Here is a 16,801-nt window from a genome sequence, read left to right on the forward strand (position 1 = left end):
CGAAGTTGAATGTTCATTACAAAATCCAAGGAAATTAAAGTACCCTTGTAGTAGCAATCCACTTTTTGGATTGTTTTTTGTAATTAAAAATGACTACGTGCTGACAATTCTTTATTCCTGTATTCAGGCAGCAAATATTTATTGTATAAGGCATGATACAGAGTACTCCGGTTCAGAGAAAGTGATATATGTAAACTTTATATATAAAGTCCCTACCTGCAAGGAGCTTAGAGCCTATTTAAAATGAGGTAACAGAGAGAGGGTCACACTAAAAATGATAATAGTGAGGAGTTAAGTGGTAAATGCCAAAAAAGGACAGGAAGCTGCCAACAAGGGCTTCATTATAGCAGTGACACGTGATCACATCCTCTAAGGTGGGCACTTGACAGGTGGAGACTTTCCAAGTAGAAGAACAAAATGAACAAATGCATGGAGATAAGGATTATTTTAAGTGACAATAAAAGGGTTTGGTTTAGTTTATTATTTGTAGAGGAATGGTGGAAAATGCAGCTAGAATGGAATCATCAGTACAGAATACATACAGTCTGGCATACAAGTATGAGTTTAATCATTGGCCTATACATAGTGGGGATCCACTGATATTTTTTAGTAAAATGGTTTAGGAAGTAGCATGTTGACAATGGGATATCAGATGGGTAGAAGGCAAAAGTGATAAGAGACAGGAAGACTTGCAGGGAAACTGCAGAATAAACCTAAGCGTGAGTCCATAAGGGCCTGAATTTTGTGACAATGGAGTGTCTGGATTCCAGACTTCTTTCCTTGTTTCTTGGGCAGGTACGTCCTGGTGACAGCGGGCCCCGTGTTCACAGAAGAAATGTGGAGACTTGCCTGCTGCGCCCTGCAGGACGCGTTCTCCGCCACACTCAAGCCAGTGAAGGTAAATGGGTGGGAGGAGAGAGCCAGAGCGGTTCGAACCTTCCTTAGCTCCCTGATGCCTTACCAAGTGGGGCACCTATGTTCTGCCTGCCTCCTCAGAGCAGAAGGTGAGAAAGAAGTTGTGGGGTCAGTACTTTTGTCCCAGGCACAGTGACGTTGTCAGATCCAAGACTGGGCCTGGCACCGTGAACCAGGATCCACCCAGTGATCATCTGCTGTTTCTCCCTAGGACCTGCTGGGCTGCTTCCACAGCGGCACGGAGAGCTTCAGCGGGGAAGGCTGCCAGGTGCGGGTGGCAGCCCCCTCCTCCTCCCCCAGCGCCGAGGCCGAGTACTGGCGCATCCGAGCTATGGCCCAGCAGGTAAGGGCTGGGCTTTTGATCTCAGCGATTCTAGAAACTTGAAATACGTGTTGGCAATCCTTCCTGAAGGTCGTGCATCACCAAACTGGCTTTCATTCCCTTAGGAACTTATGCCCCTTGGGAATCATTCTTTTGCCATTCTTTACCAGGAATGACTTGGACCTGATCACAGTGTCATCTCTTCTCCACCATCTCTTGCTTGTTGCATCTTCCAGTGCCTTCTGCAGCCTGGCCACTGTACTTTATCCATACCTTGCCTCAACTACATATAAGTATTTGCTGAAATATTATTGTTACTGCTAGACTATGAGTGCCTAACGATGGCACACTTACTGGATATTTTCTTATATCTCCCATACAGAACACAGAACATTTAAAAGCTGGTTGTGAACACCTGAGGAACAGAGAACATATTCTGTATATTTACCTTGGTATTCATAGAGCAAGACATAGAGAAGATGCTTAGTATGTATTTGTTAAATCAATGAATTACTGAATCACAGAAGACCTTATAGTATTAGCACAAGCTACAGATATGTCCCTAAGTGGCATGGCAGTCTGCCTGTAAGAAACCCTGTATGGGGCTTTCAGCAGCAGTATAACTAAATGCTATCCCTAAATTCACATACATTTATAACAATGCTATGCATAGTAGTGAAAAAACAAAATTGGACAAAGTTCCCAACAATCATTGACTAGCTAAGCAATCCATCATGTCATAGCAACAGACATGTTTGAATTGTGTCTTCATATGCAGAAATTATTTTGCATGTGTTGTGTTTATAATATTAAACAGGTTTTATAAATGTATATGAACTGTCAGATTTGTATTAATTTTGAAGGAATAAAATGCACTGGAGGTATATTCAAAAGTCTCTTTTTCTCTACAAGATCTGCTTGAATTCTTAATAAAGTTTTCTCTTAGCACACTGATAATCTAGGATCCCCCGATTACCCAGGTAAGGAACTCTATCAGTTGAGAAGTTTCCTAGGCAGGTCTGGCATCTGTACAGCTTCCTCAGGTAGTGGGTCAAGAACTTTTTACCTCCAGTTGCTCACATCATCTGCTGTGAGCACATTCATAACATCCAGGACATGGTGATTCTGCTGGTTCTGAAGGGAGGGAGGCACATCCCACGGAAGCCTCCATGGCCCGTCTGCAGAAGTCAGGACAGAAGAACAGCTGTGAGGCTGCCATAAAGAGCCACTGCCAACAGCATGGCAGTTGTGACTGCTGCAGCTACAGTGTGGCTAGGAGCAATAGCAGAGAAACCAAAAGGGCGGCCCTCTAAAGGAATAACTTCTCTAAATAAGAAGCTATTATACCCAACTAGATAAAGACTTTTTACGTGTGCATACGTCTTTACGACTACATCCAACCATATAGGGAGAATGTGAAAATGTCAATGGATTCCTCTTCTGAAATAGATCATTAATGGAGAAGAACAGTGAGAAGTGTTCAGTGAATCTTTAGCTTCTTAATATGTCTGTCTTTCTCAGTCTAAAACCTTTCCCCCATATTAACTCTTAAGATAACCCCATATTCAATAATCTGATAATTCTTATAAGACTTGGAAAGAAAAGGTTTCTTTAAAATTTTCTAATCTTTCCAAAGTAAAGTAGTGAAGGTATTTCAAGTCGTGTAAAGTGAAATCATTAGGATCAGAGATCCAGTAAGTGCTTACTATTTTCTTAGTTACGTCTGCCATTGCCTAGTAGAGTCACATGGCCACATCAGTAGTCCTGACAGAAGTCCTAATTAATTTCTTATTCCTGTGTTGGATATAATAGGATACCAAACAGACTCAAAATCAGAGATGACCTTTTACAAACATAGCCCTTCTTTATTTACTCTTAATATTAAATGTCAGTGCTTTCTATCTGAAGTGTAATGAATTGTCAAATGGTAGAACTAGTAGCGTTATTAGTGTCAGCAGCTAACATTCATTGAGTATTTACTCTTCTGTTCTAATGCTTTGCCTACGTAATACATATAAATCAACTCGCTTAATTCTTTCAATAAACACACCAGGTAGGAAACCATTCTCAGCCTCATTTTATAGCTTAGGAAATGAGTAGACAGAATCGACAACTTGCCCAAGACCATCCAGCTAATCTCTGGTGGAGCCAGTCGAGGAGGTGAGGTTCTGAACTGTGCCTTTGTGTCCCTGTGCAGGTGTTTATGTTGGACACCCAGTGTTCCCCAAAGACTCCAAACAACTTCGATCATGCTCAGTCCTGTCAGCTCATCATTGAGCTGCCTCCTGATGAGAAACCCAACGGACACACCAAGAAAAGGTGAGCACCTAAGTTTCAACACGTAGAGCACATAAAAATAAGAAAGTTCACTTATTCCCAGCTCTTGCTCATTGTAATCCAAACTTTGGCCAAGAATACTGAAAACATGTGGAGTCATTTGGAAAAAGCTTTCATAAAAACTGTTAGCCTTTTAACCAAATTTCTCACATTTCATATATATCAGTTTGCTTGGGCTGCCATGACAAAGTACCACAGACTGGGTAACTTAAACAACAGAAATTTACTTCTCACAATTCTGGAGTCTAGAAGTCAGAGATCAAGTGCATGGGGGAGGGGAAAAATAGAAGTAAGAGATCGAGGTGTTGGCAGGGTTTCTTCTGAGGTCTCTCACCTTAGCATGTAGTTAGCTGTCTTCTTCCTGTGTCTTCTGTACATGTCTATGTCCAAATTTCCTTTTCTTATAAGGACACCAGTCATATTGGAGTAGGACCCACCTTAATGATCTCATTTTGACTTAATTATCTCTGTAACAACTCTTTCTCCAAAATATAGTCACATCTCCAAAATATAGTCACACTCTAAGGTACCCTAGTACTTAGAATTTCAATATATGAGTTTATAAGGGATACGCCCAGCCCATAACACCATACATATTATAAACCTTTTTTTTTTATTGTAACTTGAGGCATGGTTCATATTGTTTCTGTGAGAAATACATAAACTTTTCCATGAATTAACATGGTTGTCAGGAGACAAAAAGATCTGTGCTCTGCCAAGAAACTTGCCTTTTTAAATACTATCATTCTGCAGGAAAAAAAGATTGTTCCTAGAGTTGAAGATGAAGGCAAGACTGACATTTCCATTTTTAAACTGCTGACACATTAATGGTAATGATAAGCATTTGAGCACTCACTGTATGTGAAGACCAGAGGGTAGATGTTTCCACTCCCATTTTACCCATGACAACACATTTAGAGGGGCTGGGTCACTTAGTCAAGGACACACAACTGTAAAGTGGGAGAGTCAGAATCAGAACTGGGTCTCCTAAATGTCTGGCCTCTGCCCTTTCCCATTTCCATTTTAGGCAGAGAGTTGGGGCAATGGACTGAATATTTGTCCATATGTCAACATCGTATGTTTTAATCCTCACCCCCAGTGTGATAGTATCAGGAGATGGGACCTTGGGAGGAAATTAGGTCCACCCTCATGAATGGGATTAGTGCCCTTAGAAGAGATGTGAGTCAGCCCTCTTTCTGCCACGTGAGGATACAATGAAAATATAGTCGTCTGCCATGGGGAAGAGGGCCCTCACCCTGACCTCAGCCTTCCAGCCTCCATAGCTGTGGGAAATCATTTTCTATCATTTAAAAGCCACCCATTCTATGGTATTTTATTATAGCAATCCAATTTAAGACAATTGGTATCATTTTATGAGCTCTGAGAGATTTGTCCAAAAGTTAGCTGGTTAGCATAGCAATTTGATTAATACAACCATGTGGGTGAAATTCCTAGGTAATGATTTGTTTTACTCAAATGTTGGTACATATAAAAGACTATATGGAATGTTCAGAAGTTATAAATCATGAATAAAAACTAAAATAAATATGAACCTGCTACCCAACTTCAGAAATAGAACTTTCCCAATGTCCCATGTAAATGTATCCTCCCCAGTTCTAGCCCCTGCCTCCCTCAACTGCCAGTCACTAGTTTTAAATGTTAGTCTTTCACATCTTTAAACATTGACCTACTTTCATTTCTTTTCCTAGCTCTTTTCCTTTTTTTATATTTCTGGATCCCATTGAGCAAATTCTTCTTACTGGAGCATCTTTGAAGTAAAAGTAGGGAAAAAGGAATAATAGGCTGACTTCAAATTACAAATAGAACATAACATAGGAATGACAGAATAACCTAATGTTCTTATGTTATTGGTTTAAAAAGTTAAGATTTAAAAATATATCAACATGGCTCGTAAAATTTACTTAGCACTTTCACTAGGCAATTATTCACTGTAGTTAAGTAAAATAGGAAAAGCATATTAAATGTTTTAGCCAATCCCACTGAGCCAAAAGACATTCCCTAACATTCTTTAAGTTAGCAGAGGCAACGCTTAATTTAGCATGGGATACAGTGGAAGATCCTTAACAACTTAAGGAAAGTTTGTTATATACTGGTCAGGTGGATCCTTAAAGGTCCATGTTAAAATCACCATGGAAAAAAAGACCTAAACTAAAACAGATCAGAGCATTGAAATAAAGAGAAATCTGGGTTGGTTGGTTGGTTTTAATAGCTTTAACATTCATAGCCCCAAACTTTACACAATCCACATCTTAATTACAGCTTTAAGCTGTATTTTAAACTATGAATCTGTTTATCTCTGATACATTAGCATGTTTTAAGTCAATGCTTATTATGCAATTAACTCTCAATTATCCAATCTGCAGGCTGGCTTTCAAACTCAGATTGCAGTCCCCTTCTTAAAAGTGTGCTGAGAAAAAGGTGGAAACACTTGGGTACCAATGAATTGGAAAGTTATTTGTTGATTTTGTTTGAGATCTTTCTTGTCTGTCAGCATAGAAGATTAAGAATTACATATCTATAAAGTTATTTCACTGTTTCTGTATCTTTCTGAAAGTTTCCCCTTCCCCTGTTTCCTTCTTGCTGCATCATTTAGCTCAAACCTAAAATAAAGGATATGTTCTGTCCTTTTATACATGCACAGTTAGCAATTTTATATCTTAAAGCATCAAAAAGATGGTGTTGGTTGATAAAGATATTCCACAATCCCAAAGGTGGCTTTGTGCTAGCCCTCTTTTCAGGTATTTGCTAGAAAATGGCTTTCCGTTTCCCAGGGAAGTAACAGAAAATATCCCTGTGGGCCAAGGCTTTTTACATCTGCAGAGGGCTGATTCAGCTCATCCCTCTGGTTGTGCTTCCGGGGTCTGGATCCTAGGGGAGTGACCTTGAAGTGTCAGGCCCATTTGTAAGGAGAGCTGTTCCTCCAGGCAGTGGTCTGTTGAGCAGCTCTCACATGGGGCTTTTGTTATTTGGTTTGTTTTGGAGACTCACTGAGTGCTGCTGTCACCAGACATTTCCCCAGTTACTGGGGACAAGAAGATAAGATACTGCCCTCTCCCTTGAGAATGTTATGGCGTCATGAGGAGAGACTTATATGATCAGTGAAGGATTTCCCTTCTTAGTTAGGGTCCTATAGTGTGGACAGGAGACACTTCTTCAGAAGAATTTGTATTCAGGTTTCCTAATAATTTCAGTCACTTATCAAAAGTTACTTAAGTAGGAGCTGAGAGAAGAGGGAGGGAAAGTTATTGTTTAGTGGGTACAGAGATTCTGTTAGGGATGATGGAAAAGTTCTAGAAATAGTGGTGGTGCTCATTACACAAGGTTGTAAATATACATAATACCACTGAATTGTACACATGAAAATGGTTAAAATAGTAACTTTATGTATATTTTACCACAAAAAAGTTAAAGTGATTTATTTAAAAAGTTACTGTTTTTGAATGACAGTCCTTTCTTACTCATTTCATCTTCCCTGAGGGGAATGTGTTTACCCTTTGGTAGTTGTCACTGAGGTAAAAGTCAGCATGTAGATTTTTGTATGATTTTTTATTAGTTTCTGCTAGTTAAAAAAGTACTTTTCCTGCTAACTTACAAAAATAATTTTTAAATTCAAGGTCATACTGTGATAATAAAGCAGAACCTTACTAACATAATAGTTGTGCCTTTGAAATCAATATTGTTAATAAGAGTTGTCATAATTTTATAATTACCCAATTTGGGGAATTAGTTGGCAATATAATGGCATAAGCTATTTTTACAAAATTCTAAGACCAATGAAAAGAAAATTAAACCATAAACCCAAAACCCCCATGGCGAATTAAAATGTTTGGTAAATGTAGGGCAGGTTGAGCATCTCCACTCCAAAAATTTGAAATCCGAAATGCTCCAACATTTGCAACGTTTTGAGTGCTGACATGATGCTGCAGGTGGACATCACCTGACCTCATGTGACGATGAGTCACAGTGTACAACATACTCAACACCCCCAAGGAAAAAAAGACCCTCCCAGCCCCCTTCAGCTGCGATGTATCTTTTCCACACTTGCCCAAGATTCCCCCATCCACTAGCTATGATTAAAATGGTTACCACATAATGGCCCCAGAAGTTTGCCCTTTTGTAAGGAAGACATTTGAATAAGTTTAGTTTGTAATTTCACAGATATCATTCTGAAATGATTAATGTCTGCATTGCCTTGAAATAACTGATATAGGACAGAAGACCATTACTCAACCCCTTTCTTTTCATTTGAAGTGTCTCTTTCAGGGAAATCGTGGTGAGCCTGCTGTCCCATCAAGTGTTACTCCAGAACTTGTACGATATCTTGTTGGAGGAGTTCGTCAAAGGCCCCTCTCCGGGCGAGGAGAAGACGCCCCAGGCGCCGGAGGCCAAGCTGGCCGGCTTCCTCCGCTACATCTCCATGCAGAACTTGGCGGTCATATTTGACTTGCTGCTGGACTCCTACCGGACGGCCAGAGAGTTCGACACCAGCCCCGGGCTGAAGTGCCTGCTGAAGAAAGTGTCCGGCATCGGGGGCGCCGCCAACCTCTACCGCCAGTCTGCCATGAGCTTCAACATTTACTTCCACGCGCTGGTGTGCGCGGTCCTCACCAACCAGGAAACCATCACTGCCGAGCAGGTGAAGAAGGTCCTTTTTGAGGACGACGAGAGAAGCACGGATTCCTCGCAGCAGTGCTCGTCGGAGGACGAAGACATCTTCGAGGAGACGGCGCAGGTGAGCCCCCCGCGGGGCCGGCAGCAGCGGCGGTGGCGCGCGCCCTCGCTGAGCGCGCAGCCCGTGAGCAACGCGGACTGGGCGTGGCTGGTGAAGCGGCTGCACAAGCTGTGCATGGAGCTGTGCAACAACTACATCCAGATGCACCTGGACCTGGAGACCTGCCTGGAGGAGCCGCCGGCCCTCAGGAGCGACCCGTTCTTCATCCTGCCCTCCTTCCAGTCCGAGTCGTCCACCCCGTCCACGGGCGGCTTCTCCGGGAAGGACACGCCTTCCGAGGACGACCGGAGTCAGCCCCTGGGCCTGAGGGCGGGCCCCGGGGACGCGCTGCTGCCGCCGTCGCCCAGCCCCAAAGTGGAGAAGAAGGACCCCGGGCGCAAGAAGGAGTGGTGGGAGAACGCCGGCAACAAAATCTACACCATGGCGGCCGACAAGACACTCTCGAAGCTGATGACTGAATACAAAAAGAGGAAACAGCAGCACAACCTGCCCACGTTCCCCAAAGACGTCAAAGGGGAAAAGAAGGGAGAGCCGCTGGGCCCCCGTGGCCAGGACTCCCCGCTGCTTCAGCGCCCGCAGCACTTGGTGGACCAGGGACAGATGCGACATTCCTTCAGCGCGGGCCCCGAGCTGCTGCGACAGGACAAGAGGCCCCGCTCGGGCTCCACCGGGAGCTCCCTGAGTGTCTCAGTGAGGGATGCCGAAGCACAGATCCAGGTAGGTACCCGGGGACCAGAGGGGGCCCGTGGGAGTTAGGATGCCTAAGGAGGTGACCCGGCCAGAGCTCACACACATGGCCTAAGATGCGACAGAACTAGCAGGGGACGCGGACCCCGTTTACCTCCCAAGTCAGAGGGCTGCCCGAGCCTAAGATGTAGGATCAGTCTATCAATACACCAGTGTGAAACTGAAATTTGACTGTCAGATAATTTCAGGAACTGTTTTTCTCCATTGTGACATGTATTAGGAACCCACCTGTATAAATAAATAAGGTGGAGCTAAAACTTATAAAATGTATGGACCTAGTTTGCCATTGGAAAATGTCCTCGAAGAAATTCTGTAGTTATGAAGCTTTATGTAAAGGAAAAAGGCAAAGTACATATTAGTGTGGTTATGCCAATGAATTTTTTTCATCTTAAGTTTTTCTAACCCATCCCGAGCACATAAAAATTCTCATTTTTCAAGGGGCTTTGAGTATGTCTGTTCCTTCATATGTTTATTATTTGTAAGTCTATGGTATATCAGAGTTTGAGAAGAAAACAGTGCTGGTACTGTTTTGGCCAGTTTGAGAAGAGATAATGTGAGAGGGAGGAGAAAAATAGGGATATAGAGAGAGGCCATTTAAAAATAATTTGGATGTTTATCTTAAATTGTAGATTCCTGTCACAGGCATGTATTCTTAGAATGAACATAACTTTGGAATTACCATGAATCTTGTAAGATGCCTTATTTTCCTCTGAAGTATGTTGAATATAGAATTAAAATTCAGAATCTGCAAAAATCACCTTAGACTAGACTAGCCAAACTGAGATGGTTATTCTTTAACAGACAACCTTCTTGGCAAATCATATCATCTTAATTGCCTTTTCACGTCTTGGGGATTTGCTTATCATTTTAAAAGTTATCCTGAATTAAGGCAGACCTAGTCCAAGTTATCTGGGCATTATAAAGGCTGCTGATTAAAAGTATCATACGGCCTATGGGAAATCTCATTATGAGAAGGCAAGAGAGGTTTTTTTTTTAATCTAAGTAACATGTAAGATTTTTATAGTTTGTGACAGCTGAAAATAAGGCATTTTTAATGTGATATGAGTCTCTGCCCACCCTTATATATAGGCACATTAAATCAGTGCAAACTAATTTCTTGCAGCTAGAGCCCATTTACAGATTGGGAGGGCACATTCAAGTGTTCAAATGAAACTACGGGGGAAAGCCACTGAAACTCTTAAATCCTTTCTCTTAGGCATGGACCAACATGGTGCTAACAGTGCTCAATCAGATTCAGATCCTTCCAGACCAGACCTTCACTGCCCTCCAGCCGGCAGTGTTCCCGTGCATCAGCCAGCTGACCTGTCATGTGACGGACATCAGAGTTCGCCAGGCTGTGAGAGAGTGGCTCGGCAGAGTGGGCCGCGTCTATGACATCATCGTGTAGCTAACTCATGTTCCGCTCCTAAGAAAATACGTTAGCGAAAATTAGAGTTGGCCTGCCAATCCAGCTGACAGCATTTTCCCCACCAGCAGCCCCACTTAAACTAGAGTCTCAGAGAACAGCGTTTCCTAAAGTCAAAAAGCCTTTCTAGCCACTCCCTAAATAATCAGCATTGGGGCCATTCTGGGTACTAATGTTGTATCTTAATGACACAAATGATACTTTGATTTTGCATATTACAGAAGAGTCTACATTCCTTGATACCTCCCCAAATCTTGAAGTTTATTTCCCAGTGCTTTTGCTTACAGTGTTGTCCCAAAATGGGTCATGTTCCAGGACCACCCCTTTGAAAACACTACATTGATCCATTTGATCCATCATTTTACAAATAAATGCAATTCCTAAGGCAATATCTGCTGGTAAGTCAAGCTGATAAGTAAACACTCAGACATCTAGTACTAGACATTATTAACTGGAGGAAGATTTATATTATGATTATGGGTTTGGCTGGGAAAAAAACAACAATAAACATTCTTGGGTGTCATAATCAAGAAAGAAATGACTTCTGTTATAAAATAATCCAGAACATTGCAAAATTATTCCTAAATTGTTAATATTTTCAGGTATTCACCAACTTCCCCATGTAAGGTACTATTATGCCTTTATTTCCCCATTTCTGATGGAAGAAAATTCTTTCCAACCAAGGTGTTAAGTCTGTGGCTTGGCAGCCTCTGACACAGAGTGCCATAATAGTAGCCGATATATATGTTGAAGACTGACAGGCTACTCTGGCCGTCCTGTTGTTCTTGGCGTCTGCCTCCAAGGCAGACAAGGAAAGGAAAGAAAAAATGGTGCCTTAATCCTTTGTTGCACAGACATTTCTATGCCCCACAACTATCTGAACATAAGGTACAACATTTGGTTTTTAAGAAAACAAATCATTAAAATGCAACTCATTTTACATCAACACCCTTGGAGGAAAGGAACTCAGAGTCCTCTGTGCATCCAGAGAGCAGACTTCTCAGGGAAGGGAGCAAGGAGTGTGGGGTAGGGAGGGTTGATGATGAAATCACTTTAAATCTTAAAATATGATAGAGCAGTCATATGTCAGTTATTCACATACTAGTCTCAGAAAATAAAAGAAGGGGACACTAAAGTTAGAAAATTAATTTTTTCTACTTAAAATATTTCTCCTAACAAGTAAGTTTACCCTATGTTTGAAGTCTTTTTAATCAGACCAATATTTTAAGTGTATATTTCTTTTCCTAAGTATTACTAGAAAATGAATTTGAAAGCTTTATGTTATTACTTACAGTATTTTTATATTTCTTATATTACAATAATAATTGAAACTCCTCACTCAAGCCCACTTATGTATATTCTAGAGAGTAGAGTTAGTTGCTAAGGCATATAATTTTCCCAGTCCTTAAAAATGTATTCATAATTGAATACATCCTTTAAAAATATAACATCAATTGTACAGTATTGAAGTAAGGATTTAAAAGGGATTGAATAGTGGTGGTAATTGTACACTTTGCCCTCCTTGAGAAACACGGAACAGTCTATCTACAAGGTTAAGGGGAAGGCAGGGTTCTCTGACTTCTTAGGTGATCTAAAAGACTCTATCCATCAGTGTGTCATCTAGAGATCACAGCAGAATCTGGAAGACATTTTTCCAGTTTTACAAAACACTCTCTTTCCTTCAGTTTTTACTCATTAGACAATAATTCAAGTTTAGACACAGATCATCAACTATTTGATCTTAACAGGCAATGAATTGTTGAGATAGCAATGAGCTCTGTTCTATACTTCTGAATTTTTATGCTTTGTAAATGGAATCAAAAGTCAGGTAGATAACTTTTTTCCAACAAAAGCAGTACACCATGGTTATTTTATTTGTTTCTTTTGATAGCGTATCTGAGGCTCAGTTCTCCTTTGTGAGCCTGTGAGTACTCCGTAATTTACTGGGGGGAAAAAGCCTTTGTATAAAATTAGAGTATGTATACATAGCAACTTTCCATAAAGTATAAAAACTCAAAGGAAGCTGTCTCATTTTATGAATGTCACATCCCAGAATTATGTTAGTTAATTGTTTAGAAATCAGAATACATTTTCCCACAGATTCTTTATTATGGGGTCCAAGGTTGGTTCATGAAATTAAGCTTATCCCATACTGTGTTCAAACCCTGTTCTAGTACTAGCCTGATTATGAGTCCCAAGAATAAAAGGATGAGAAAATGTACACAGCTCTTTACCTACAATCTTGGAGGAGGTTTTCGGTACCTTCCCATCCTCTCCTCTGTTACCTAGTCCGAGGCCCACGTTGCTTTTACGCCCACCTCTGTTTCTAACACACTCTGCTCTGGGGTTACCTGGCTTCTACAACCACGTCAGATTTCAACTAGAAAAGTAGCTAAGTCACAGCAATATTTCCCAAAGGTATTTGCAGTTTCCAAAAAGGATATTGCCTGATGCAAAGTTGTCTCTAAAGAGCAGGACCCCGGTTGACTCTTTCCGGTGTGGGGAAGAAGGGAGGTGACTAGGGACACTGGGGGTGAATGGCCCTTTCCCAGACTACACTCTCTCACTGTTCCTGGTTTCTTGCCTCCCTCTCTTTCTTTACTGTGTCCTTCAGTCTCTGAAAGTGTCAGGTGTTTTTCTACTCACGGTCCCCATTGTGGCAACAGTAAGACCCAAGGGCAAGGCAGCCTTTTGAAGTTAAGAGCAGTTATTAGCATGTATTTACAGATCTAAGCAGAACAAGTTTTACACGTTGCTTTTGGTTGCCTGTATTTACTGCCAAAAGTATATTACACTAAAGTTGAGATTTTTTTTCTTCTTATATTTTGGTAAAGTGTGCCTCAAGAAACAAGCTTCTGGAAAACTCCAAGTGTAAGGGAACTCCTAATCGAACAACCTAGCCAAGTGCATGCACTCTTTGCCAGAGTCCTCTCTCTGCCATTGAGGAGGACATAGGTTTTGAGGTTGGAGAGCTAGTGCATTGTTCATAGGATCTTGCCTAGCTCTTGCACCTCCTGATCTGCTTTTAAAGATGTTTAAGACCGCCTCTTTACACCATCTTATTATACATCTCTCTCCTCTTGTGAGTATTTTCCAGCCTTCACCATACACCTAAAACCAGAACACCTTTACTATTTGGAGGCTGCTGTGCAATGACTGACCAATAAGGACCCAGGCAGATGCTAACTCACATAGCAGCTCAGATTAAAATATTTTAAATCAAACATGACAAAAATGTTAACATAATTTAAAAGTACCTTGAAATGGAAACTTCTTGTTACAGTGATCACGAGGCTTTTCATTATTCTCGTTTTAAGGAAAAGGCTTACACAGAATCAGTTGAGAGAGTCAAATGCCTTAACTATAAGAAGGTAATACAGTTAGTTGTATAATAGATATCCTTGCCAAATACTTCACAATATTGCTGACTTAGGAAAGTTTTCCTTCTCAGAAAGGGAAATCCATTTGTGTCAGTCCATCAAACTCGACAGAATGAAGACCTTTGGTTAGCACTGATTACAACAGCAAACATTTACAAACAGCGGGGAAGAGGGGTGGTGAATGTCGCTGTGAATGCAGACCTTTACCTAGATTATCATACTTCCTTCTCACAATAACCTTGTGAGACAGATAGTATGTTCCTCATTTTCTCAGATGAGAACATTCCCAGAGAGGTTAAGAAACTTGCCCAAGATAACAAGTAAAAGGCAAAGTTGGTTGCAAAAGAAGCACTCCTGAATTCAAAGGCCATACTCTCTCTCCCCAATACTATGCTCTCTCACTGCATGGAGTGAGCACTCTAGTATGAGAGAGAAAGTTTCAAGGAATTAGGCAATTAAAGTGAGACTATTTGGTTGATATCCCAGATCTGTCTGGGATGTTATGGGAGTTTTTGAAAATAAGGTTTAAAAATTTTTTAAAAAATAGTGTATATACATAGAAAGATCATATATAACATTGAGTGTCTGAAAATAAAGGAAACCAAAATCTAAACTTTCAGTGTTCCTTTAGCAAACTCACCAAGTTAGGTGGAAATGATGGAACACTACTGTTCATGGCCAGCTGTGAATGCAAAGGAACATGGCAGTCTGTGTCTGGAACGGCCTGCATGATTTGTAAACCTTTTTCAAATACTGTGTAATCAGCTGAAAATAAAGTGCCCTGTAGCCAATGGTGCCTCTTTACTTGCTTCTCTGGGAAATACATGGTACTAAATTTGTAAGTCATCATCAAAGTTTAGGAATATGCAGAATAAATGATAACTTTTTTCAGAATGTACATTCACTGAAGAGGAAGCAACTGGTTGGACAAGATTGTTTAAAGAGCCAGATGCTGGGGGCATCAGGTCAATGTGCCCGATAACCATGTGCCATGACACCTAAATATTTCTACTTGTTTTCCAGACAAGGAAACAGGCAGAAGGAAAATCTGGAGTCCTACAGTAAGCTGATGACAAAACTTAAATATGCTTGGGTACCATTTAGGTGGATCCTATTGAGAATTAGTGTGGCCTTAGAAAAGTAAAAGAGCACTTTCTGTTGGAAATATGAGCTTGTTACTGAGAAAGATTTATAAAATTGGTCAAGAACTTGATTTATAATTATGCCTCATCCCAAAAAATGAGTGTTTTCCTCACTAATGGAGCAATCTAGAAAACATACCTTTGTTTGTTTGTTTGTTTGGGAGATACCCTTCCTCTGGCTGTATTATAGTGTTTGTGTCTGATGCAGAAGTAACAAATAATTTAAAATTTCTTAACAGAACTCCATTTATATTTCCAAAACACAATTACTACTTCAGGGAAGACAGATAAAAGAAATAAACCATACCCTGAGATGGATTTCCTTATAAATGGTGGCAGCAATTACTATTAATAATTTAAGAAAACCACTACGATACCACTAGCACCATATCAAACCCTTTCCCTATATCTTTGTGCAATAATCCAAAGGGGTTCCAGGGAGAAGAGACTGGCTGACTATCTTAGTGACAAAACTGCACTCAGTTGCTGGTGAATCCATCCAATTGTGACCATCCCGTCCTTTTCAACCAATGTTAACAACTGTACTATTGATTCCTATCCTGAAGGTTTAACCGGTGGTTGTCTAGTAGCTGTTGTCTTTAGAACAGTAGTTCTCAAACTTCAGTGCACATGAGAATCACTAGGAGGGCTTATGAAAACACAGGTTGCTGGGCTCATGCCTAGAGTTTCTAATTCAGTAGATCTAGAAATTTGCATTTCTAACAAGTTCCCAGGTGAGGCCAATGCTGCCATTCTGGGAACCGTGCTTTGAGAATAACTGCCTTGAAAAAATTTCTAACTACTACCTTAAAGATCAGCCTGACTTATCAAGCACTAGAGAAGAACTGAATTTACCCCTGGGCAGACAACTTGGGGTTGGATTCTCGACAGCATTCCTGCTCACTCTTCCCAGTTTCCAGTTTTATTATACCAACAATTGGTTTTTATAAACTAGAAGACAATGAATGTATAAGTTCTATGGAACAGTGAGATAAGTCTAAGCTTCTTGTTTTTTGTATTTAGAAACATTGATTCTATGGATGGTCATTTGTATCATGTTGACCCTCTTTGACGTGTACTGAAGGTGATTTTAAGTATGTAGATCTGAATTTCTACAGTCCATGTAGTTTTAATGCAATGTTTCCATGTTAGTTCCATTACAACCTTGGCTCCTGGCGTACAGTAATTTTTGAGTAGTTGCTCACTTGCCAGTTATTTTACACCTCTCATTGGACACCACAATATTGGCACTTCAAGATGATACGACACTACTTGCTGTACCTACATCTTTCCCTTAACTGTCTGGTGCAAATTAATATTTTAATTTTGTATATATCTGTAAAGAGTCTACCAAATGGCTTGATGGAAAATTGCAAAATGAACCAAATTCCTTTTGAGCAGTAAGTATGCCTGTTTTTTCAGTAAATAGGTTGTGTTTGTACACATGTCTGCATGATGGAGACCATATTCATTATATCATCTTCCAAATGATGGGGAAAATATAAAACTGAATCAATGTGCTTTGGAAATACAGAGAAATCATGTTAACTCTAATATAGAGGGGGCCTTAGTTTATCTCTTAACTCTTTATTCAATTAATTAGCTTTGGAAATTCTTTTTCCATTAAAAAAAAAATAAGGACCATACAGGGAATGATTGAAGAGGGGAAAAAAATTAGGTACCTAAAATTGTAACCCATTTATAAACTATATTAATTATAAATAACTCTCATGGATTCAATAAAGTTTGTCTAAAGACTTCTGCTTACTAAATACCCTG

General features: G+C 40.4%; 1 protein-coding gene across 1 annotated transcript in view; it reads left to right on the forward strand.

Annotated features, from left to right (window-relative positions):
• ARFGEF3 (ARFGEF family member 3) overlaps positions 1-10,718 on the forward strand; it is a 134,356-nt gene extending 123,638 nt beyond the window's left edge. Inside the window, exons 30-34 of the mRNA XM_045544450.1 lie at positions 796-898; positions 1,127-1,258; positions 3,435-3,556; positions 7,847-9,044; positions 10,291-10,718. Coding sequence (XP_045400406.1) covers positions 796-898; positions 1,127-1,258; positions 3,435-3,556; positions 7,847-9,044; positions 10,291-10,482 — 1,747 coding nt within the window. The 3' untranslated portion in view covers positions 10,483-10,718. The remainder of the gene's footprint in view (positions 1-795; positions 899-1,126; positions 1,259-3,434; positions 3,557-7,846; positions 9,045-10,290) is intronic.
• Positions 10,719-16,801: the final 6,083 nt, after the last annotated feature.

This window comes from Lemur catta, chromosome 2 (assembly GCF_020740605.2).
Source record: "Lemur catta isolate mLemCat1 chromosome 2, mLemCat1.pri, whole genome shotgun sequence".
In the NCBI taxonomy this organism is placed as follows: domain Eukaryota; kingdom Metazoa; phylum Chordata; class Mammalia; order Primates; family Lemuridae; genus Lemur; species Lemur catta.